Below are 25388 nucleotides of genomic sequence, written 5' to 3' on the forward strand. Positions count from 1 at the left end.
CTCGTCTGCATACAAAGAAGGTGAGACGGACAGCCCTACAGCTGCTGCTAGACCGTTAATGGCCAGTGAAAGTAGAGACACACTCAATACAGAGCCCATTTTCCTGGATATGGGGGGAACTATGGGAGGCACCTACTTGGAAACGGAGAGTACAGAGAAATAGGAAATTTTAGATAAAAATCAAGAGCGGGCCCTGGAGACCCCACTCATATAATGTGGCAAGGATACAATGTTGCCAGATCATCTCGTAAGCTTTTCTTAAATAAAATAAAAAAAAGGACAGCAACCATGTGTTGGCTGGAAAAGGCTGTTTGGATGGCAGACTTGAGGGAAACTAGATTATCAATGGTAGAGCGACCCTGGCGGAAACTGTCCTGGCATGGAGCCAGTAGGCCATGTGACTCCAGGACCCAACACAACCGCCGACTCACCATACATTCTAACAGCTTACAAAGAACATTGGTCAGGCTGATGGGCCCGATAGGTTTCAGCACTGGAATGGTGGTGCTCTGCCGCCACTGTGATGGAAAGACGTCATCGCACCAGATCCAGCTGATGATGAGGAGATGTCGCTTGTAGTCAGATGAGAGATGTTTGATCTTCTGACTGTGGATCCGATCTGGTCCCGGAGCTGTGTCGGGGCAATGTGACATTCAGTGAACAAGAGGGCTTTCCTTTCCAGCCGCTGTTTGAGGATGCGAAATGCTGGGGGATAATTCTCAGATGTGGAGGCTCAAGCATGTATTCTGGGGGCCTGGAAGGCCTACTGTTCATGGGACAGAGTGTGGTAAGACTGGTACTTGAGATATGGTAATATAGCTGCAGAATATTTGGACGTCAACCGAACGGAGTGTAATCGTTCAAATTTACGTTCAGCCTCTTGGTAAGTCAACTGGCCCAGAGACTTGTACTCCATGACTTTTCGCTCCTTTTGGAGTACAGTGCAATCTGGTGAGCAGAGGGAGTGCTGCTCTCCACAGCTGATACAAGTGGGAGGAGGCAAACATGGAGTATCTGGATGTAGTGGATGTCCGCAGTCTCGACATGTGGCACTGGAAGTGCAGCGGGAAGACATGTGCCCGAACTTCCAGCACTTAAAGCACTGCATAAGAGAAGAGACATATGGTTTAACGTCACAGCAGTAAACCATCACCTTGACCTTTTCAGGCAATGAATCACTCTCAGGGCCAAGATGAAGGCACTGGTAGCAACCTGCTATCTTTGGGTCCCTTATAAATGCGCCTGATGAAATGAACACACCACCGTTCTAGACTGGCATGGAGCTCATCGTTAGACTGCAAGAGGAGGTCGCGATGGACCACGTTGAGGCTTTTATGGGGAGTGACGGAAACAGGAATATCACCCAGCCGGTCACAAGTGAGTATTGCCCAGTACTGGTATGGGGATGCTGTCCGAATCAAGACTGCACTGCTTCTCATCTTGGACAGCGTTGTCACTTCCCCAAACTCATCCTCAAGATGTTCAAAGAAAAATTGAGGCTTCATAGGTAGAAAGGAGACCCCGCCCATTCTGCAACAGACTAAATATCGAGGCGAATATGGCTGTCTTCTTTCTGTAGCTCTATGTTCCTCCTGTGGTGTAGTGAGGGAGAGAAATGATTTAGGGTCATATGTGTCGGCATTGTACTTGATCTTGCCCTTCTTAAGAGACTGCTGGCACTGTACAGTCACCAGCAAGAGATGACTCAGTCCACTTCATTGCAGGTCATCCGCCCCGATGCCACCCACTCTGATCAGGGGCTCTCCCCACAGGCACCACCCAGCCACAGCAAAGGCCACCTGGCATGATGGCCGTTGCCGCGAGTCCTGATGCCCCAGGAAGACAGGACTCTACTCCTTGACGTACATGGGGAGTTTACAGCTCAGGCATCAGCAGTGCGATTCCTACCAACAAATGGGTACATGATGGCCCCGCCACAACAGACTGGCTACCGTGCTGGATACTGGGCGTAGAGAACTCCAATATTGCCATGGGGGTGAAAGAGGACAGGAGACAGAAGAATATGACATACCCCAGAAAGTGTCCTCACCCAAATAGTTGAATTGCAGGTGGAGGTGCAAAGCCATGACAAGAGGTTCAGGAGATTGAATCTAAGGGCTCTATGGATAAGTCATGCACCACGTAAGGCATCCTTCCCCATATGACCCGCACTTCTGTTGAATTTGGGGGCAGGTCAAACCATAAAATGGGACTTGAACTTATAGGGCTGGAAAGGGCACGAATCCTTTTAGTCGCCTCTTACAACAGGCAGGGATATGTCACGCCTATTCTAACCCTCAGACCCGCAGGGGGATTGTTGTTGGTGAGCATATCTGAGAAGTATATGTATATCTGTCATATCAACAAAATGAAAAGGAAAGATTCCTTTTCACACCTAGAGGAGGTGTTGAGTCATAGAATGAAGAAGGCTGCTAAACATTTAAGTTATTGGACAGAAAAAGTCATTCTTCTGCTGACTGCGCCGTCAGGCCCCAGTGACGGGAGACAGCTACTCTCTCTCTCTCTCTCTCTCTCTCTCTCTCTCTCTCTCTCTCTCTGCGCGCACGGGTGTGTGTGTGTGTGTGTGTGTGTGTGTGTGTGTGTGTGTGTGTGAGAGAGAGAGAGAGAGAGAGAGAGAGAGAGAGAGAGAGAGAGAGAGAGAGAATGATTAAATTTTTTGTAGCAGGTGATGGAACACGGTGTTAACAATATGAATTTTTGAAACTATGTCTCAATTGTCTCAGGGGAAGGATTCTGTATCATCGGAGAAGACCACAAAATGTTGGTTGGTTTAAAAGAGGGGGGAAGGGACCAAACAGCTAGGTCATCAGTCCCTTGTTCCAAATAAAACAAGCCACAAAGGTGAGAATAAAACAAGCAAGACTTACAACACAAAACAGAGAGAAAGGAAAAAAACTACAAGAACAATGGAAAGGCAACAAACACTTAAAGGGATAAAAACCAGAGAAAAAAATTGAGAGAAAGGCAAGAAACAGGTAGAAGAGAATAAAATGACGAAACAGATTACCATGGGTGGCTGACCATGAGAATAAAAAGGAGAAGCCAGCTACTCTGTAACATATTAAACCTCCACCCTAAAAGCACTAGGGTGGAGGACACAGAGGGACAAAGGAGATGCACTAAAATTTAGATAAAATGATAAAACCCATCTTCACAAACAAAATGTGAAACTAAATCAGCCGATGAGGCGTTGTCATATGAAATTAGCGGCAACAAGTCCAGTAACCGAAGATTTTGTCGCAGGGCAGGAAAAAGCGGGATAGTGCATCAGAATATGGGCCACCGTCAACCGGGCACCGCATCGACACTAAGGCCGGTCTTCACGGTGCCGGAGGTAGCTGTGGGTCGCCCAAGTGTGGCCAATGTGGAGCTGGCAGAGAACCAGAGTCCCTTCGAGAGGCCCGCATGGAGGACTGCCACACATTCGTAGTCTCCTTAATGGCACGCAGTTTGTTGTGCGTACTGAGACTATGCCATTCCGTCTCCCAAAGCCGAAATCCTGCTGACGTAAAAACAAACGCAGGTCAGTTATTGGAATGCCGATCTACATAAGCAGTTTCCAGTAGCCTGTTTGGCCAGCCTGGGATTCTGACGTGTCCTGGGGTCCACACAAACACCACTGAACGACCGGACCATTCCAGAGCATAGATGGACTCCTGTATGGCCGCTACCAAAGGATGACGAGGGTAGCTCTGGTCAATAGCTTGTAGGCTGCTCAAGGAGTCAGTACACAGAAGAAACGACTCCCCAGGGCACGAAGGGATGTGCTCAAGAGCACGAGATATAGCCACCAGTTCTGCAGTGAAAACACTGCAGCCATCGAGCAAGGAATGCTGTTCAGTATGTCCTCCATGGACATACACTAAGCCAACGTGACCATCAGCCATCAAGCACGGTGTAAATCACTTCATGGCCTTGGTACATGTCAAGAATCGAGAGGAAGTGACAGTGGAGAGCTGCGGGGTGAACTGAGTCCTTTGGGCCATGTGGAAGGTCCAGGCGAAGCCGCAGCCTAGGTGTACACCATGGAGGTGTATGCGATTGGACCTCAGGTAAATGTGGTAAAGGCAAGTACTCCAGTTCAGACAGAAGAAATCAGACGCGAACTGCAATTGGAAGCTCTGATCTGGGCCACCGAAGCGGACATGAACTGCCGTGGGTGGGAAAAGGAGAAGGTAATTCGGATGCGCAGGAGAACTACGAACATGTGCAACGTAACTGGCGTGCAGTTGTGCACACCTGAAATGCAATGGAGCAACTCCAGCCTCTGCAAGGACGCTGGTCACCAGACTCGTCCTAATAATTCACGTCGCTAGTCTAACACCACAGTGGTGCACTGGATCGAGTAAATGCAACTCTGAGGGCACCGCCAAACCATAAACCAGACTCCCACAGTCAAGGTGGGATTGAAAAAGGGCTCTGTATAGCTGCAGCAGCATAGAGCGATCTGAACCTCAGTTGGTGTTGCTCAGGCAGCGGAAGGCATTGAGGTGCTACCAGCAATTCCGCTTAAGCTGATGAAGGTGAGGAAGCCAAGTCAATCGGGCATCGAAAACCAGTCCTAAAAATCAATACGTCTCCACTACAGTGAGTGGATCGTCCTTAAGGTAAAGTTCTGGTTGCAGATGAACAGTACGACGCCAACAAAAGTGCATAACATATGACTTTGCGGCTGAAAACTGAAAGCCGTGGGGTAGAGCCCATGACTGTGCCTTGTAGATGGCTCCCTGTAGGTGCTGCTCAGCAACACCAGTATTGGTGGAGCAGTACAAAATGCAGAAGTCACCTACATACAAAGAGGGTGAGACTGATGGCCCTACAGCTGCTGCTAGACCGTTAATGGCCACTAAAAATTAAGATACACTCATTACAGAGCCCTATGGGAACCCATGCTCCTGGATATGGGGGGGTGGGGGGGTGGGGGGGTGGGAGGAGGACTATGGAAGGCACCAATGACACGAAGTGACAGGAAATTGTGTATAAAAATCAGGAGCGGACCTCAGAGACCGCACTCGTATAATGTGGCAAGGATATTCGCACTCGTATAATATGGCAAGTATACGAGTATACGATGTTGCCAGGAGGTGTCATATGCTTTTCATAAATCAAGAAAGATGGCAACAAGGTGTTGGCGTCTGGAGAAGGCTGGAGGGATGGCAGACTCGAGGGACCCAAGATTATCAGTGGCAGAGAGATCCAGATGGAAGCCACCCTGGCACGGAGCCAGTAGTCAACTTGACTCTAGGACCCAACCCAACCGACGACACACCGCATGTTCCAGCAGCTTACAAAGAACATTGGTGAGGCTGATAGCTATCACCATCAAGCGGATTTTTGCCGGATCTGAGCACCGGTATGATGGTACTCTCTTGCCAGTGCGATGGAAAGATGCCATCGGACCAGATACGGTTGGAGATCACGAGGAGATATCGCTTGTAGTCGGACAAGAGATGTTTAATCATCTGACTGTGGATCCAATCTGGCCCAGAAGCTGTGTTGGGGCAATGTGCAAGGGCACTAATGAGCTCCCATTCAGAAAATGTGGTGTTATAGAATTTGCTGTGGCGTTCAGTGAACGGGAGGACTTTCCCTTCCAGCTGCTGTTTGAGAGTGGGAAAGGCTGGGGGAGTAAATGTGGCGTTATAGGATTCGCTGTAGCATGTAGTGAACGAGAGGACTTTCCCTTCCAGCTGCTGTTGAAGTGGGATAGGCTGTGGGGGTGAGAGAGGGGGGGGGGGGGGGGGGGTAATTCTCCAACACGGAGGCGCGAGCATAGTGCTCAGCAAAGTGCTTGGCAATCGCGTTTCTGTCAGTAGATAACACGACATTTATGTTAACACCAGGAACACCTGTTGGGGTCTGGTACCCAAAAACATGTTTGATCTTTGCCCAGACTTGGGAAGATGACGTATGGCACCAATGGTTGACAGGTACCTCTACCAACACTCCTGTTTCCGCATTTTGATAAGCTGGCAAACGCGGGCACGGAGCCGTTTAAACGCTATGAGGTGCTCCAGGGAAGGTTGCCGCTTATGCCGCTGTAGAGCTCGCCGACGTTCCTTCATTGCCTTAGCGATTTCTGGTGACCACCAAGGGACTGTCTTTCGCTCCGGGCACCCTAAAGAATGAGGGATTGTGTTTTCCACTGCAGAAACAATCGTTCTAGTTACCTGCTCAACCACCTCGTCGATGTTACCATGTGGGAGATGGTTGGTTGGTTGTGTCGGGGAAGGAGACCAGACAGCGAGGTCATCGGTCTTATCGGGTTAGGGAAGGACGGGGAAGGAAGTCGGCCGTGCCCTTTAAAAGGAACCATCCCGGCATTTGCCTGGAGCGATTTAGGGAAATCACGGAAAACCTAAATCAGGATGGCCGGACGCGGGATTGAACCGTCGTCCTCCCGAATGCGAGTCCAGTGTCTAACCACTGTGCCACCTCGCTCGGTATGTGGGAGAGACTCAACGGGTACAGCAGAGGTGAAAGTTTCCCAGTTCGCCTTGTTTAAAGACCATCTGGGCAGGTATACGTGGGCCTGATATTGGGGCAGTGACAGGAAGATGAGGAAGTGGTCACTACCACACATGTCGTCATGTGATCTCCAGTGGATAGATGGGAGAAGGCCAGGACTGCAAACCGAGAGATCAATGGCTGAATATGCCCCATGTGCCACACTGAAATGTGTGCTGGCCCGTATTTAAGAGGCAGAGGTCGAGCTGTGACAGTAAATTTTCGACCTGTCTGCCTCGGTCAGTATGAACTGTGCCACCCCACAAGGGGTTATGAGCATTAATATCTCCCAAAATTAGGAAAGGTTTAGGGAGTAGATCAATCAGTGCAGCCAATGCGTTAAGGGGTACTGCACCACCTGGAGGAAGATATACGTTGCAGACAGTTATTTCCTGAGTTGTCCTTATCCTGACAGCCACAGCTTCAAGAGAGGCTTGAAGGAGCATAGGTACACTGCAAACTGAGTTCAGGACATAGACGCAAACTCCACCTGATACTCTATTATAGTTGCTACAGTTCCTGTAATATCCCTAATAGCCACAAAGGGCAGGGGTCTGCATTGCCAGGAACCAGGTTTCCTGGAGGGCAATGCAGATAGCAGGTGTTAAGCTTAACAGTTGCCGTAGCTCAGCCAGGTGGTGGAAAAAACCGCCACAATTCCACTGGAGGATGACGTTATTGTGAGGCTGGGAAAGCATGAAGTGCGCAAGGAGGCTGGTTATGCCTCAGGGTCTCCTGCTGCCTCCGACTGAGTATTTGTAGCCTTTTCTAAGGTGGATGAGGCATCAGTGAGATCCTGGTCTGCAGCGGATGCTAAGATCTCCACTGCATCCTCAGATGCAGATTGATAGGGAATGCTGGTGTTGGGGCCACAGAGTGTCCTCTTCTCTTTAGGGGCTTCCTGGGAAGATTTCTCCAAAGCAGCTTCAGGAACGGAGGAAAACCATGAAGTCCTTCATCCAGCAGCTTTTGGCTCCTTGAGCCACGGGCGAGTGTCCGCCGTGGCATTAGTGGAGACCTTGGAAGAGAGGGCCGCAAGGGAACCCTTCCACACGAGAGGAGCCGCAGGAGGCTGTTGCTTCTCGGGCAAGGGGGGGGATCGATGTCACCTCCATTTGGGGGGATCTTGCTCCCGAAGTAGATGCTTTGGGAGCAACAGAGGAAGACTTGCCCCCTACGACCAGGGGGGCAGTTGCATTCTGGTGGCCCGGAGGGCCCACTGTGCATGGCACTCAGTGAGGAACCACTGGAACTTGGGACAGCAACGGTGATGTAGCTGCAGCATATGCCGACGTCAACCGAATGAGGTGTTATCTTTCGAATGTGTAAGTCAACCAGACCAGGGTATTGTACTCCATAATTTTCCACTCCTTTTGGAGTACTGGGCAGTCTGGTGAGCAGGGGGAGTGGTGCCCTCCACAGTTGATGCAAGTGGGAGGTAGCACACATGGAGTATCTGGCTGCAGTGGATGTCCGCAGTATCGACATGTGGCACTGGAAGTGCAGCAGGAAGACATGTGCCCAAACTTCCAGCACCAAAGCAGTGCATAAGGGGAGGGACTTATGGTTTAACATCACAGTGGTAAACCATCACCTTGACCTTTTCAGGCAATGAATCACTCTCAAAGGCCAAAATGAAGACAACCCTGTTGTTTTGGGTCCCCCGTAAACGCACCAGATGAGATGAACAGATCGCCATTCTAAATTGGCGCAGAGCTTGTTGTCAGACTGCAAGAGGAGGTCACGATGGAAAATAATCCCCTGGACCATGTTGAGGCTTTTATGGGGAGTGACGGAAAAAGGAATATCACCCAGATTTGTCACAGGCGAGTAACGCTTGGGACTGGGCTGGGGATGCTGTCTGAATCAAGACTGTGTCGTTCCACATCTTGGACAGCACTGTCACTTTTCCAAACATATCCTCAAGGTGTTCAACAAAAAATTGAGGCTTCATTGGTAGAAAAGAGTCCCCATCAGTTCTGCTACAGACTAAAAACCGAGGCAGATTTAGCTCTTTCTTTTCTGTAGCTCTATGTTCCTCCCATGGGGTAGCAAGGGAGGGAAACGATTTAGGGCTATACCTGTCAGCATTGTACTCTGTGTTGCCCTTCTTGGAGACTGCTGGTACCATACGATCACCAGCAAGAGACAAATTAGTCTGCTTCATTGCGGGTCATCCACCCTGATGCCACCCACTCCGATCAGGGGCTCTGCCCATGGTCGACACCCAGCCACAGCAAAGGCCAACTGGCATGACGGCCATTGCCAGGAGTCCTGATGTCCCAGGAAGGCAGGCATCTACTCCATGGCATACGTGGAGAGTTTACAGCTCAGGAATCAGCAATGCAATCCTTGTGTTGTCAGGGGGCTACCACCAAATGGGTGCATGACGGCCCCACCACAACGGACTGGCTACCGTGCTGGATATTGGTTGCAGAGATATCCAATATTGTCATGGGGGCAAAAGAGGACAGGAGACAATGGAAGAAGATGACATACCCCGGAAAGTGTCCTTCCCCAAATAATTGAATTGCAGATGGAGATGCAAAGCCTTGACAAGAGATTCAAGAGATCGAATCTAAGGGCACCCATGCACCGTGTAAGGCGTCCTTCCCCATATGGCTCACACTCCTGTAGAATTTTGAAAGTGGTAGGTCAAACCATAGAATGGGACCTGAACTCATAGGGCCTAAAAGTGTGAAACTCCTTTTAGTCGCCTCTTACGACAGGCAGGAATACCTCAGACCTATTCTAACCCCGGGAGCTGTAGGGGGGACCAAAAAAAATCTTGAAAAGTGTGGTCAAATGCAATTTGTTATGTTTTGCTCACAGTGCTTTTCAATTTTTACGGCACAGTGTCTCCTGAGTCCTTCCCATATGGTTAAACGATATTATAACTCCAATGCCACTTCCATGAAGCATTTTTAAAACACTTGCCCAAATCTGTGGCAAAACAATTCATGGTATCTGCACCATGATAATGCAAACAAGAAATGTTAAATGACCATGGGAAGAAGACAATATATGCAGAAAAAGGAGAAGGAAGTTTGGAGGGATTATGTGGAAGAATTTTATGGCGCATAGGTGGATAAAAACACACACACACACACACACACACACAGAAAGCGAGTGTGTGTCCAAGTTCAGTGATGAGGTGGGCACAAAAATACTCATATAGTGTGTGTGTGTGTGTGTGTGTGTGTGTGTGTGTGAGAGAGAGAGAGAGAGAGAGAGAGAGAGAGAGAGAGAGAGAGAGAGATTAGAAATTAAATAATGTATTAAGAACATTCTACGTGTCAATAAAAAAGTTTTTGTTCCAAGAGTAATACAGAGGTGGCATATTTTATTTGTGACAGCAAATTAAAACTAAATTCTGACTGAAAAGGCCTTGGAAGGCCCAACAGTACTGACAAACCACTGTGTCATCCTCAGACAAGAGGCCTCATTTGATGCGAATATGTAGGGGCATGTGGTCAACACACCGCTCTCCGGGCCGTTGTCAGTTTTCAAGTCCGGAGCTGCCACTTCTTAGTAAAATAGAGTCTTAACTGGCCTCATGAGAGCTGAGTGCACCCCACTTGGCAACAGTGTTTGTCAGACCTGAACAATCACCCATCGACATGCTAGGCAAGCCTAACAGCACTTAACTTCAGTGATCTGATGGGAACTGGTGTTACCACTGTGGCAAGGCCATTGGCACTTGTGATAATACAAGTTCAGAAATATTTTAGCTAGTAGAGCTGTAATCAGAAACAACCATTATCATTTCTTTTACATTTTTGTACAAGAGAATAACTAAATTAAATTCATGAAAAAAAACTTTTTGGTTGGTTGGTTGGTTGATTTGGGGCAGAGCCCAAACAGCAAGGTCATCGGTCCCATCGGATTGGGGAAGGAAATCGGCCACGTCTTTTTCAAAGAAACTATAACAGCATTTGCCTGAAGTGATTTAAGGAAATCACAGAAAACCTAAATCATGCCAGTCATCCTCCCGAATGAGAGTTAAGTGTGCTAACCGCTGTGCCACCTACCTCAGTAATAACATGTTTCTTACACAACTCTACTCTTGGGAAAAGGAAGGAAGATTAGATTTTAACATCCCATTGATAGCACGTTCAATAGAGGCGGAACACAAGCTCAGATGACGAAATGATTGGGCAGGAGATAGGCTATGCCTTTTTCAAAGTAACTACCCTTGCATTTTCCTGGAGTGGTTTAGGGTAATAATGGAAAACCTAAATCTCAATGGCAGGCATATGTCTGAACCACTGTCCTCCCAAATGCGAATCTAGTGTGTTAACCACAGACCTACCTCGCTCAGTCCCAATCTTGGTATCAGATGTTGCAAAGTTTACTGTAAAATTCCCTCAGCTGTTGAGGAAGAAATGTCAACATCATCAAAAGGTCATTCTGTTTCGCAACTGATTAATGTGGCTGGTCTTTCGGATCAAGTATGTCATGGCATACCTCTGCCATGGTCTTTCCTTGTTTGAATAAACTGACATTTTCCCATTCTTCTGCTTCAGAGTAAGAATTTTTAATAGCTATTTGAGATGGATGACTATGAGACATTTTGATCATACGGCACTGATGACAAAGTTTTCTTTAAAATCAAATAAGTCAGTTGTGTGAATTGGAACGGCATTTGCAGCTCCTAAGGGAAGCACCACTTGGCACAAATACCATGTATCTTATAGTAACCAATGTCTGAATCATATCTTTAGAACTGAAAACGTGTGTTTTTTGACAAAATGGCACTAAGAATATTTACCATTTCCACTCTTCAAATAGTGAGGGCAGAATTCTTTGGATAACATGAGACAATGAATTTAAATTATGAAATGAGAAAATATAAAGCTGGAACAAAGATGTATAAAGCTAAGCTGGAATGGCTGGAGAGAATGTGCAAGGCTGTGAAAGCATCTATAAGTAAGGGAAAGATATACGCTGTCTTTATCATCGCAGCCAACAGCAGAACCACAACCACCATAAGACACATTAAGAGAGTCATCGTCACCAGCTGCAGCAGCATCAACATCCCCAGAATCATTATCATAAGGAACACAAGTAACAAGGGAAGAAGCAACAGCAACATCAGAAGAAGCAACACCAACTATGGAAAATGCAGCATCACCAATGGCAGAAGCACTATGAACCACTTGTCCCCTTAACAAGGGAAGAATTTCACCACTATGCCAGCTGAAGTGTTTTTTCTCTAAAAACTGGTATGAAGAAAACTTTGAGATACAAAATCTAAGAGAAGTTATGCTTACACAGATAAACAAAAGTTACTTAATGCATTGGAATATAAATGGCTTGAAGGCAGATAGTAACAAAATTGATGAACTGCAGACAATCCTTACTGAAAATATCAAAGTTGTGTGCTTAAATAAACAATGGTTAGCTAGTGATTTTTTTAGAAAATTGAAATAGACTGGAACACTTTAATGTGGCAAGTAGTTTTTGCAGAAGAGAGAGATCCCATGCAGGCTAGTGCACACTTCTCGATACCTACTTTACACATAAAAATAAGACACATTTTGTTCACTTAAATGAGAAGTGCTCTTCTGAAAGCTACAGAGTTGAATTGAAAGAAAAGAACACATTAGTTATATCAATTTACAGAATCCCAGGTAGTATAATATCTAAAAGTTTCTTGTAAAACTCCTGTGACTTCTCAATAAAATTAACAAAGAAAGGAAGAAGGATATTATCATAGAACCCGATTTTAACATAAATCTGATAAGTCATGACAATAGCTCAAACCAGTTTATTGACTTAGTTCAGAGCTCAGTTTTTAAAGTAAATTTTTGTAAATTTACTAAAGGAAATGCTCATTCAGCTGCATGCATAGAAGAATTCCCAACAAATTACCTTTTTGGAATGGAAACAAGTTTTGGTTAGACCTAGGAATTTCTGAACCAGTGTGGCTATCAAACTTGGAAAAAAAAAAAAGTTCCCTGCAAATTCCAGGTGAGAGGAGGAAGATGGTCTCAAGAATATTCTGATAAACTAAAGGAAATTAATTGTTAGTAGGGGTGGGGTGGGGAGCACGAGATGGGGGCGAGGCAACATATGGTTATAATGGATGACTTTTCTTGCCTCTAAGGTGAGCTCTATGTCAGCCTTAAGCAGAAGTTTCACTCCAGCTTTTAAACATTGACGATCATGGAACAATATCCAAATAATTAACACACTTTTAAGTATTAAGTATTTTAAAAGTCAATTTCAACGCTAGGTTATAAACAAATGGTTCCCTAGGATATTATGAAATTCCTCAATTTTTCCTGGTATAATTTAATTCCTTGAGAATTCCAGTTCAAGTACAATCACCACCCTGCTGAACATTGTGGACTGTTTATTCAGCTCCCAGCAATAAATAAACCAAATGTTAACAAAGGACTTAAGGAAAGAAACTTCTTTTTAAATACAATTGGGAACTGTTCCATGACAAGACAGGTGCACACAGACAACAGTATGTCAAGCACTGAGAAATCTGATAAACTTCTAAGAAGTTCTCTAGAGGTATTCAATGAATCATTCCTACTTATCATCTGGCATTGAAAAGCCAAAAGTAAACTAAACTAAATTACTCTAGTTTTAAAAATATCTCGTGTAAAAAGTGGTTGGCTGGCAGATGGAACCAAACAGTGAGGTTATCAGTCATATGATCTAAGGGGGCGGAAACCAGGGGAAGAATTACACAAACAGCACAGTCCAGTTACGGGAAAGAGAGAAACAGGCAGACCGAGAGGTTAAAGGAACGTCCAGGCAGCAGGAAGAATAAAGAACAGAGGGGGGGATGGGGAGGAGGGGGAAGGGAGGGATGGCGAGGGCAGGGGCGCCCCAGAACCGATGGCACTGGGGCATCATAACCTCCGCCGAACCTTCCCTATACCCACACCATATGATTGTCGACACAATGGGGACAACAGCCGGGGACCAAACAACTGGAGCGAAAAGGAGGGGGGATGAGAACCTGGCCAATGTATAGACTAGGCCAAGACCTCTACAACCAATGCCACTGCTAACTGATGAACTCCAGATCCAGAGTGAAATTACGACACTTAAACCTGGGAGAGCATATTACTTTCGCGAAAAAAACCAAAGACAAATGTAACCACGTGAGGGTCGACCACTGGGGCAAGAAGGGTGGGAATGTGTATTTAGAATGACAGATATGTCTGCTTGTGTCTGTATATGAGGTGCGGACTGATGCTGGAAAAAACATTTATTTACAATTATTTACAATTTCATGTTATCTCCTTCAATGTACTCTCCTCCTCGGTCTCTACACCGCTCCATACGAATTTTCCACTGTTCATAGCAATTCTGCAGATCATTTTCGGTAAGTCCATACATTACTTCCGTCGCTTTTTCTTTTACTGCTTCAACAGTCTCAAATCTAGTTCCTTTCAAAGCTGACTTGACTTTAGGGAAAAGAAAAAAGTCACATGGGGCCGAACCAGGTGAGTAGGGTGGATGATCTAAGATGGGAATGTTGTGTTTTGCCAAAAACGTCTTCACTGACAACGCACTGTGAGCTGGGGCATTGTCTTGGTGAAGGATCCATGACTTTTTTCTCCACAAATCGTTCCGTTTTCTCCGTACTCGCTCACGTAGGGTAGCCAGGACGCTAATGTAATAATGCTGATTCACTGTTTGTCCCTCTGGTACCCAATCAATGTGCACAATCCCTTTGATGTCAAAAAAAACAATCATCATTGCCTTGAATTTCGATTTTGACATTCGTGCTTTTTTTTGTCGTGGAAAACCAGGAGTTTTCCAATGCATCGATTTTGTAAGAAGGTGGGATCACTTTCAATGTTTTCCAGGATGTCAGAACAAATCATTCTTCGGCGTTCCTTCTGTTCAATTGTGAGACACTTTGGAACCATTTCTGAACACACTTTGTTCATGTTGAAACTTTCATGAAGAATCTGCCTAACACTTTCCTTGTCAACTCCTGTTAACTCAGACGCTGCTCTGATTGTTAAACGGCGATCTTGTCGAATAAGTTTACCGATTTTTTCAATGTTTGCATCAGTTTTTGCTGACAATGGTCTGCCAGTGCGAGTGTCATCACTGGTGTCTTCGCGGCCATCTTTAAATCGTTTAAACCACTCAAACACTTGTGTTCGCGATAAACAATCATCGCCGTACACTTGTTGTAACATTACAAACGTTTCACTTGCAGATTTTCCTAGTTTGAAACAAAATTTGATGTTAACACGCTGTTCTTTCTGTACACTCAACATTTTCCGACGCACAGACAAAACGTCAACTACTTAAAACAGACGCCACGGGCAGACTGAGTGCAGGAGGCAGATGAAACTCAAGCAGTAGGCGGAGCGAGAGTCACGTGACAGGCCACGCGACTTTCAGCCTTATTGCATTCGTTTTATTGTTTCACCAGTACTAGTCCGGTTTTTTTCTAGCCACACCTCGTATGTGCGGATGGATATGTGTGTGTGCGAATGTATACCTGTCCCCCAAAGGTAAGTCTTTCCGCTCCCGGGATTGGAATGACTCCTTACGCTCTCCTTTAAAACCCACATCCTTTCGTCTTTCCCTCTCCTTCCCTCTTTCCTGATGAAGCAACCGTGGGTTGCAAAAGCTTGAGATTTGTGTGTGTGTTTGTGTTTGTTGTTGTCTCTATCAACGTACCTACGCTTTCGTTTGGTAAGTTACAGAATCTTTGTTTTTAGATATATTTTTCCCACGTGGAATGTTTCCCTCAAAAAACAGTAAAAGCCGAACTTGGGGAAGATTAGTTTGAGTATGGGGGAAATGAATTAACATGCAATACTGACTCCATACCTCATCCTAAAAGACGGGCTGAAAGGAAAACCTATACTCATAGCATTTGTCAATTTAGAGAAAGCAGTGATGATTAGAAAACACTCTTAAAAATTGTGATGGTGGCAGGGATAAAATACAGACCATGAAAGGCTATGCACAGCTTGTACAGAAACTAGACTGCAGTTATACGAATCAAAAGTTCATAGAAAAGAGAAGCAGTGGTAGATATGGGAGTGAGACCGGTTTGTAGTTTATCCCCAATGTTATTCAATCTGGAACGGAATCAAAGAAAAATTTGGAGAAGAGATTAAGTTTTGGGAGGAGAAATAAAAATTTTGAGAATTGATGGTCCCTTTGTAATTGTTTCAGAGCCAGCTAAGGACCTGGAAGAGCAGCTGAATGGAACAGATAGTGACTTGAAAAGATGTTACAAGATGAACAACAACAAAAGCAAAATAATGATAATGGTATATAGTGGAAGATGAACAACAACAAAATTGAAACAACAACAATGTATAATGGTAAGTAGGCTAATCAAAACAGGTGATGGTGGGTGAATTATACTGAGACACGACACACTAAAAGTAGTAAATGTGATTTTTGCTATTTAGAACAAAATAACTAATGATGGCCGAAGTAGAGAGGATATAAACTGCAGACTGTCCACAGGAAGAAAAGCATTCCCGAAAAAGATGAATTTGTTAACACTGAATACAAATTCAAGTTGTTAGGAAGTATTTTTTGAATGTATTTGCCTCGAGTGTGTTGAACAGAAGTGGAACATGGATGATAAACAGGTACGACAAGAAGAGAAGAGATGCATTTAAAATGTGGCACTACAGAAGAATGCCGAAGATGAGACAAGCAGGTAGTGTAACTTCAAAAAAACTGAGGAAAACAAACGTGATGACATAATTCGACTAAAAGAACGGATCGAATGACAGAACACATCCTGAACAGTTTAGTAATAGAGTGAACTGTGGGTGATAAGAACTGTAGAGGGGAGTAAGCAGATTCAAAGGGATGTAGGTGCAGTAGTTAGCAGAGATGAAGAGACTTACACGTGATAGACTATCGTGTAGAACTGAATCAAACCAGCCTTCAGACTAAAAACAACAACATATCAGATGAAGTTAAGTAAAACAGAATAATTCAACACTTGTGGTGAATAAATGATAAAGTGGCAGAAAAGAATTGTGTAAGTCATCAAAAAGTAAGGTTTTTTTGATCGAAAAATTTTAAATGTGTCGATTCTTCCATTTTAGTACTAAGAACCTTTGAACCAATAACACTATCTTTATATTTACATGATTATTCATATTTATCATATAAGAGTGGTTTGTCATCAGAGTTCTGTTTATATAGAACATCCCTTGCTGTCACGTGAGTACTCATTAGTATGCAGCCTATTCATAAGGTTAATTCAGTTACCAGCAAAGCTTACCCACTGGAATACTTAGATTTTAAGGATTTTATGATGGATTCTACATCTTCCAAAGAAGTAGCATCCATCAAAAATCCTTAAAATCTAAGTATTCCAGTGGATTTGATAACATATAAACAAAGTTAATCAAAGAGTGCTCATGCGAGTTAAGTTCTATCTTAAGTTATTTGTGTAATCAATCTCATATCAGTGGGTCATTCCATGTCAATTCAACCAAATTGAGAAAATGTTCCTGCTTCAGATTTGGCTGAAATTTAGCACACCAATGCTACCAAGTGTGGAACACTCATGAACAAAGGTTTAAGTTCCCCTGCCAATTAGTTTCAGAATTATGGCTTGTGAAAGAAGGTGGCGTAACCCGGAAATTGCGAACCGTATCTGGCAATCTATCTTCAGATCCAATTTCAGGTCTTAATAACTTTGGAACTATTCCACACAGTCCACTGAAATTTTTACAACCCAGTAACATCCACTTAGAGAACACTCACTAAGAATCAAAACACCAACACATTTCTGAGGGAAAATAAAAAATTGCAAAATGTGATTAAAAAACTGTAATAAGTTAAAAGGTACATATTGTAGGTGCCTTCTATGCCAAATATTATTCACTCAAAAAGGGAGTGTGTGTGTGTGGGTTTTTTTTTGTGGTAAGTTTAATGTGGCCTAAACACACAAAGAACTCATCTTGCCCATATCAGTCACACAAACAGAGTTACATGCACACAAAAATAAAAAAAAAAAGATTGAAAAATTACCTGAAAAATGTGGATTTTTATAAGTGTGGTAGCACAAAGGGGGCAAATGATATCCGAGCCAAATTTCAAACACTGCATAAGTAGACCATAACATAATATGTGGCAAAATTTCAACTTGTTATTGCAAGGCACTTGTGTACAATAAAAGTTGACAGAGATGTATTTGGTTACCTTTCTTTTAACATGATTTAGCAAGTAATTGTTGGGAACCATTAGGCAACAGAAAGTTAAACAATGGTAGTTTTCAGGGACAGAGTGAGTCATTGTTAGGCAGGAACAATAAAGGAAATAAGCAACAATTACAGGTTACTCATGTTTTAAAGATTCTAGTTCAGACTGGTCAGTACTGTTGTGGAAAGTCAAGGCAGTAGAGTGTACTAGTGGTGCTTTTGTTCAAATAAGTTGCAGTATTGGTAGAGCACAAGCATCTGAATGTAATAAAAGAACATATGGAACAAAATGTGGCATTCGCTTTGTACTGTATGATCTGGATGAATCGAGCCAAGACTTGTCACTATGGAGATCCGGGATACACCCTGTGGGCACAAGAAGTACAGTTCCAGGAAACTTTGGTGTTTGTTATCATCATATGAAAGTGTTTCTGGAAAAATATTCTTTCCTACAAAGAAGTTGTTTTGATCCATTTCAGATTCATAAGAAGACAGTGAAGTGTAGCCTCAGAGAAACTGATACAAAATCAGTATTGAAAGTGAATGGGACTTATCATGAAATCAGGACAAAAGTTATGTTCCAAGTGTGTTACACTACTAAAAAATGAAGAATATTCTGATAATTTACATGACAGTTACCAGGAGTATCAGCCGCCTCCAACCACAGCGGATGAGCAATTAAATACTTCAGTGACTGCTCTTGGTTTGTCTCCCATGAAGACACACAAAGTTGGGAAAAAGAGGCAGGCCCAGTTATGGTAGAAGAAAAACACAAGAAGCTCAAATGGAATTAAAACACAAAATAGCTGACACATGATGGTGGAAGAGGAAGAACTATCTGCTCCAAAGGAACAGAAATCATGCCAGAAATGCTCTGACTTGGACAAAACTGTGCATGATTTGAAAGAAAAATGTGCCATATCCACACGCCAGAAAAAAAAAAGTAGCTATTCTTACCTTTGCACCTTCCAGCTGGTCTACTGACTACACTGCAAAGGAATTCAATGTTTCTACGTATGTGGTAAAACAAGCTAGGAAAATAAAAGCAACCCAAGGAGTGCTTCCACAACTTCAGAAGGCTCAGGGTAAGCAGTTGAGTTCAGAAATAAAGGTGCTAGTGTCTGAGTTTTATGAAAATAATGACTCCCAGCCGAATATTGCCCGGAAAAAAAAACACTATGTAACAGTGTAAATGGGATGTACATGTACAGATGCAAAAAACACTGTTGCTATGCAACATATCATAACTATATGTAGAATTCAAGGAAAAGTATCCCAATACCAAAGCAGGTTTATCATCTTTTTTCAATCTTCGGCCAAAATGGGTTGCGCCTGTAAGTGCAAGGGGCACACACAATGTTAGTGTATGTGAGACCCATCAAAATGCTAAGCTGATGTTTGCTGCTATAAAGGATTCTGGTCTGGATTACAAAGGTGCAATGAAGCTGCTAGTGTGTGACATCAGTTCCTACCAGTGCATGATACACAGATGTGAAAAGTGACCTGGTAAGGTAAATCTTGCAGAACACATAAATAACAAACTGTATGGTGAACTCCTTATGGATGACGATGAACTTGTTTCTTATAAACAACGGTGACACATGGATCCCACAAGTCTTGAAACAAAGTAAAGTACAGAGGAAGATTTTGTAGAAATGTGTTGTCATTCCATGTCAGTTCAACCAGGGGCTTAGGCTCATAACCTCAGATTTGACTGAAATTCAGTACACTAATTCTAACATGTGTGGAACACTCGTGTACAAAGTATTAGTTTCCCCTGCCAATTAGTTCCAGAATTATGACCTGTGAAAGAAGATGGCGTGACCTGGAAATTGCAACCCACATCTGGCGATATATCTTCAGACCCAACTTCAGGTCTTAATAACTTTGGAACTATTCCAAACAGTCCAGTGAAATTTTTACAACCCAGTAACATCCATTTAGAGAACACACTCCATGAATCAAAACACCAACAGCATATTTCTGAGGGAAAATAAAAAATTTCAAAATGTGATTAAAAATGTAATATGTTAAAAGGCACGTATTGCAGGTCTCTATGCCAAATATAATTCACTCAAAAAGGGTATAAATTTTGTGTGGTAAGCTTAATGTGGCCTAAACACACACAGAACTCATCATGCCCATATCAGTCACAAAAACTGAGTTACATGCACATGAAAATACAAAAATTTGAAAAATTACCTGAAAAACATAGATCTTCGAAGTGTGGTAGCACAAAAGCTGGCTAAAATATGCTGAAGTTAGGCCTCTTTACAAGAAGGGGGATAAAGAGAAAGCCTACCAATAAACTATTGTCTTATTTCACTTTTGCTGGTTTTCACAAAAATATTTGAAAAGGTTGTGTTCAAGCATCTCCTTAAGCATCTGACTGAAAATAATATTTTGTCCAAGTCACAGTTTGGATTTCTGATGGGTTCTGATATAGAGAAAGCTATTTACACTTGCAGTGAGAGTACTTAATTCATTAGATAACAAATTACAGGCTACTGGCATTTTCTGTGGCCTGTCAAAGGCCTTTGTATGAACCACAGCATTCTGCTGAGTAAATTAGAATATTATGGTGTCACCGGTAATGCTGCAAAATGGTTTGAGTCTTATCTATCTAACAGGAAACAAAGGGTGTCGTTGCAAAATACCTGTGCAGTAAGCAGTCAGTCTTCATCTGACTGGGAATTAATTACATGTGGTGTTCCTCAAGGTTCCATTGCTTTTTCTTGTGTATATTAATGACCTCTCATCTGTTACATTGCTAGATGCTAAGTTTGTTTTGTTTGCAGATACAAACATTGCAATAAGTAGCAAGTCAAGTACAGATTTAGAAATAGCTGCAAATCATTTTTTCACTGACATTAACAAGTGGTTTAAAGCTAATTCATTGTCACTAAACTTTGAGGAGACCCACTATATGCAGTTCAGAACCTGTAAGAGATTACCTTGCAGCATGAGTATAACGTATGAAGACATGCAGATCGAAGAGGATGACTGTGTTAAATTTCTGAGATTACAATTTGACGATAAATTCAGTTGGGAAGGGCATATCACAGAAGTGTTTAAGTGCCTAAACAAGGCTGTATTTGCAGTGAGAATGACGTCAGATGTAGGAGGTATATATATATATATATATATATATATATATATATATATATATATATATATATATATATATATATATATATATATATATATATATATATATATATATATATAAAACCCTTGCATACTTTACTTACTTTCATTCTATTATGTCGTATGGGATCATATTCTGGGGCAATTCATCAAACCAAGCAAAAGTATTTAGGGTGCAAAAGCATGTGATAAGAATCATTTGTGGTGTAAATTCGAAAACATCTTGTAGAAACCTGTTCAAGGAACTTTATATTCTAACCACTGCTTCACAGTATATTTATTCCTTAATTAAATTTGTTGCAAGTAATACATCTCCAACCAATAGCTCAGTACACAGTATCAATACTAGGAATAAAAAGAACGTAGGCCTACATAAAGGCCTGAAATCACTTACCTTAGTCCAAAAAGGGGTCCAATATTCAGGAACACACATTTTTAATAAATTGCCAGCAATCATTAAAAACTTGGTTTCTGATAAAGCGAGGTTTAAACAGAGTTTGAAAGACTTTTTTGATAGGCAACTCCCTCTACTCCATAGATGAATATATTAACAGAGACTGTTAAGTCAGCTTATGTAAAAACATCTGTTACATTTCAGTTTTGACAACACTTGGTCGCAAAAGTCAAGATTAGGAATTTTGCGTAGTATGATAAATTTATTAAAAGTGCACAACAATGTTTCATTCTGACAGTGTGTTAATTCTGTAAATATTAGCTGTTCCAGTTTACTGGATTGTATTAACTTATTTTCGACTATCTCGTGGCAAACGGTCAGGGTAGTACGTATTATATTCAAACGTTTTAAGTTTTTATGTCATACTTTCTGACATGTTCCACACCCACGAGAAACACTCGTTTTTTGAGTCTATGGAACGAAAACCGAGTCCAATGTCATCTAAACGAGTACAGGTTGCATCTGTAGCTGTTTTAGGAAATATTATTCACAAATACATACAAAAAATCATCAGTTACTGACACTAAGACTATTTGCAAATCCACAGTAGCCTACAAAAATATTCACTTCCTATATTGTATTGTTTGTCAGTATTTGATTACGTGATGTTGTGAAAAAACTTACTTTTTTATAGTTTGCTCTTCCATATTTTTACATGACAGGTACGTGGCACAGAATTTTCTTACTCCTTAATAATAAACACCGCCCGAAAATACGTATTACCGCCTGTTTGGGAAAATTTAAATTTCATGTCAAAGATGTTAGTTAACTTTCATTTCCACCAACAGTAATAATAACTATTCATGCACATTTAGGAAATTTTGTAACTAAATAATTTCATTTAAATAATTTTAATGAACTTAAGTCAAGAAAAAATGAGTAAACTCTGACATGTCATGATTAATATACTAGGAGTATTGACATTTTAAGCAGATTCATGGTTCGCAATGTTGGTATTGAACACCAAGGGCCCTATAATTTTACAGCAGTTTATTTACACTTTACTGTGTGTGTAGCTATTAGCTGTGTAGTTTGTACGTTGTTGTTGTGGATGAGTGGTGTGTGAATACGAATTGGTTACGTTGTAGGAGTTTCTTAGCAATGGATATAATTGAAGAAGCGCGATCCCGCATTACCCATAAGGAGACTGGAGTACTAAATGTTCGTGCATGTTTATTTTACTTTGGTATTTATTTATTAAATGTCCTTGCGTTAAATATTACTTAAATGAGCAACTTCAATTCACGTGGCATGCCAGTTCGTTAGCTGAAAACAATAATAATATATTCTGTTTATGGTGGAAAGTAATCACGTTATTGTCAACTTCTTTTTATTTCTACGTACAGAATCACAGTTACATCCTTACCCTAAAAACCACTTTGAAGTACATTGCAGGAGCTATAGTTTTCCTTGTACTTACAAGGTTTCTTTCCGTTAATTGGCGTATGGATCTTTCGAAGAATGAGTACTTAAATGTCTCTGTGCGCACTGTAATTAGTCGTGCCGTCGTGATGGGTACGGAAGCGGAATGTACAGGACTGTGGTATATTCTTATAGATTCTTCACATAGGCTAATACTGTTTCTTAAAACTATGTAGTGGGTTTTCGCGAGATAGCGTTAATCTTCAAGCGTCTTCCAGTTCGGCTGTTAACCATCACCGTGACACACTGTAGTGGGTCAGACAAACCTATGACCGTTCGCGCTGCTTTTCTTCGTTTCGGTCAATATCCCTTGTTGGTCCTATTTATAACAGGCCCACACACATGAGTATTATTGTAACTTGCGTCACGAGTGTTTTGTAAGTGATCTCCAGTGTAGAGTCATTGCGTTTACCAAGTATCCTACCAATGGAAACGTCTGATTCCACCCGTCTGCTTTGACTCGTGACGTAATGTTGTTGTGTGTGTTGACGTCATTACGGCGCGGAGTATGAGTTGTACTACTTCAAAGCTGGGGTTCATAGTCATGTATAATTGGCCACAGGAAGGTAATTAGACATGTCCCTAGTCAGGCATATGCAGTTTTGCTGCAGTACCAGTGAAGATACAGTTGCTGAAAACAAAGAAGGGTATACAACATAATAAACAATGTTGCACCAATAACATAACTACAAAATATATCAAAGTTAAAATCAAAAGAACAACAGTGGAAGGGAAATGAGGAAAGAAGTTTTCAGTATTCCACTTGATAATGGCCACAAGACCAAAATTGAAAATGGGGATTTTGAATAATTTATATTACAGTCAAACGTGACCATGATCCATGTAAAGAAGTATTGCTTTCTCCTGTCTCTGCTTGGTGAAAAAGCATTCTGATACGTATTATGTGTGTAACGTCACTGTACTCTCCAAAACATCCTTTCCAGGCTACAAGTTGTGTAGTCACTACGTAAGTATGGACTACTCTGAAAACATGATCCTTGCATCACCAAGTCCAAACCAAACTACGCAGGACTTGTCAAGGAACTGCACTCCTTATCCCATTTGCCATTATTCCAAGTCAGTTCAATGAGAAAAAAAAAGCATTGTCTCATCCATAATTTCAGATTTATACGAAACTCAGTGAACATTTTTCTCAGTAGTTGCATAATTAACCGGAAATACGGAAGCGTCCGATCCCACCCGTCTGCTTTGACCCATGACGTCACAAATATGGCGGAAACAAAAACAAACACACACACTTTCCACAAGAAGCCTAATGACACTAACGGGACAAGCGCGGGAAATGGGGTGTTTTGGGTGGGGGGAAAACTAAATATAAACAAATTTAGACGCCTTGCGTACCTACAACGTGTAAGTGAAGACAGCCATGCATGAATACCGGCCCACCTCCCCAGGGGTCGTAACCCCTGCAACCCATAGAAGATAAAGATGCTTCAGTAGCTGATTAGTGTTTTTTGTCTTTAAAAAAAAAAAAAAAAAAAAAAAAAAAAATATCACGGGATAGAACGAATAGATCAAAGATAAATATAATAAACTAAAACAGAAACTCGAGGAAACAGATAATTAAAATAAGTAATAAGTGTTTTTAAATTTAAAAAAATCTTACGAGATAGAACGAACAGATCAGAAAAGTAAATAAAATAAGATAAAACGGAACTGGAGACAGCCACACTCAAACCAAACTCCGCGTCGTCATGACGTCACACACAACACCCTTACGTCACGGGTCAAAGCCGACGCGTTGGATCGGACGCTTCTGTTGACCCAATTAACCACACTAAATTGTAGCATTATCTCTCTCTCTCTCTCTCTCTCTCTCTATCTATCTATCTATCTATCTATCTATCTATCTATCTCTCTCTCTCTCTCTCTCTCTCTCTCTTTCTCTCTCTCTCTCTCTCTCTCTCTCTCTCTCTCTCTCTCTCTCTCTCTCTCCAATATTTGGATGTTTTCTCATTTTTAACATTGTGATGGCATAAAATGACACTAACATTTTAGAAACAAATTCCCATTTTTTTTATCGCCCAAACAAGTTAAATTGGGAGGATGTATACTCTGTATTATAAAGATTCCAGAACAAAATTCCCAGTTTTAAAAATGGTTAATTCAGTCTTTTTAAAATACGCTACATAGAGTAGACATCATTTTCAACAGTAGCAATTTATTGTGAGTCAAGCACATACGGCACAGTCTCTGTTAAGTTCTTCCAGTTGATGCTTTGGGACGTTCAACAACAGCATGTCCATGAGGGATGAGAATGAGGCAAGTATCTTCTTATCTGGGTCAACGGAATGACAGCAAAGGTCCAAGGATCCATAAATTTTATGGTAACACCATGTTCTGTTTTATTTAGTTTAATGATTATGCCGTAGTACCACAGACTGGAATATATACAAGCTACATATCACGATGGTGTCAGGAATATGAGAGACCTAACAAATATGCTGCTTGAAGAAAGAATTATTCAGTGTTCTAAAATCAACAGTCCATTACTCTTAGCAACACGCACACAATATCAACAACTGAGAACTGCAAAGAAATAGAAATTACAGAGCAACAGTGATACTCTCACACAGTTATTATAAAATGTTTAGTTTAAATTTACCTATATAGTTTTCAACATTCTCCCGCAATGTTCATATTTT

General features: G+C 42.2%; 2 protein-coding genes across 4 annotated transcripts in view; one reads left to right on the forward strand and one right to left on the reverse strand.

Moving 5' to 3' along the window:
- LOC126481426 (uncharacterized) overlaps positions 1-22039 on the reverse strand; it is a 277457-nt gene extending 255418 nt beyond the window's left edge. For both annotated transcript variants that reach the window (XM_050105171.1, XM_050105170.1), the window contains exon 1: positions 21925-22039. In XM_050105171.1, coding sequence (XP_049961128.1) covers positions 21925-21947 — 23 coding nt within the window. In that variant the 5' untranslated portion in view covers positions 21948-22039. The remainder of the gene's footprint in view (positions 1-21924) is intronic.
- A 262-nt stretch (positions 22040-22301) lies between these two features.
- Positions 22302-25388, forward strand: part of LOC126481428 (DNA-directed RNA polymerases I and III subunit RPAC1) — a 219228-nt gene continuing 216141 nt past the window's right edge. Inside the window, exon 1 of one of the 2 annotated variants that reach the window (XM_050105174.1) lies at positions 22302-22461. In XM_050105174.1, coding sequence (XP_049961131.1) covers positions 22402-22461 — 60 coding nt within the window. In that variant the 5' untranslated portion in view covers positions 22302-22401. Of the gene's footprint in view, positions 22487-25388 lie in introns of both variants that reach the window. The other variant, XM_050105175.1, reaches the window with a different exon arrangement.

This window comes from Schistocerca serialis, chromosome 5 (assembly GCF_023864345.2).
Source record: "Schistocerca serialis cubense isolate TAMUIC-IGC-003099 chromosome 5, iqSchSeri2.2, whole genome shotgun sequence".
Lineage (NCBI taxonomy): Eukaryota > Metazoa > Arthropoda > Insecta > Orthoptera > Acrididae > Schistocerca > Schistocerca serialis.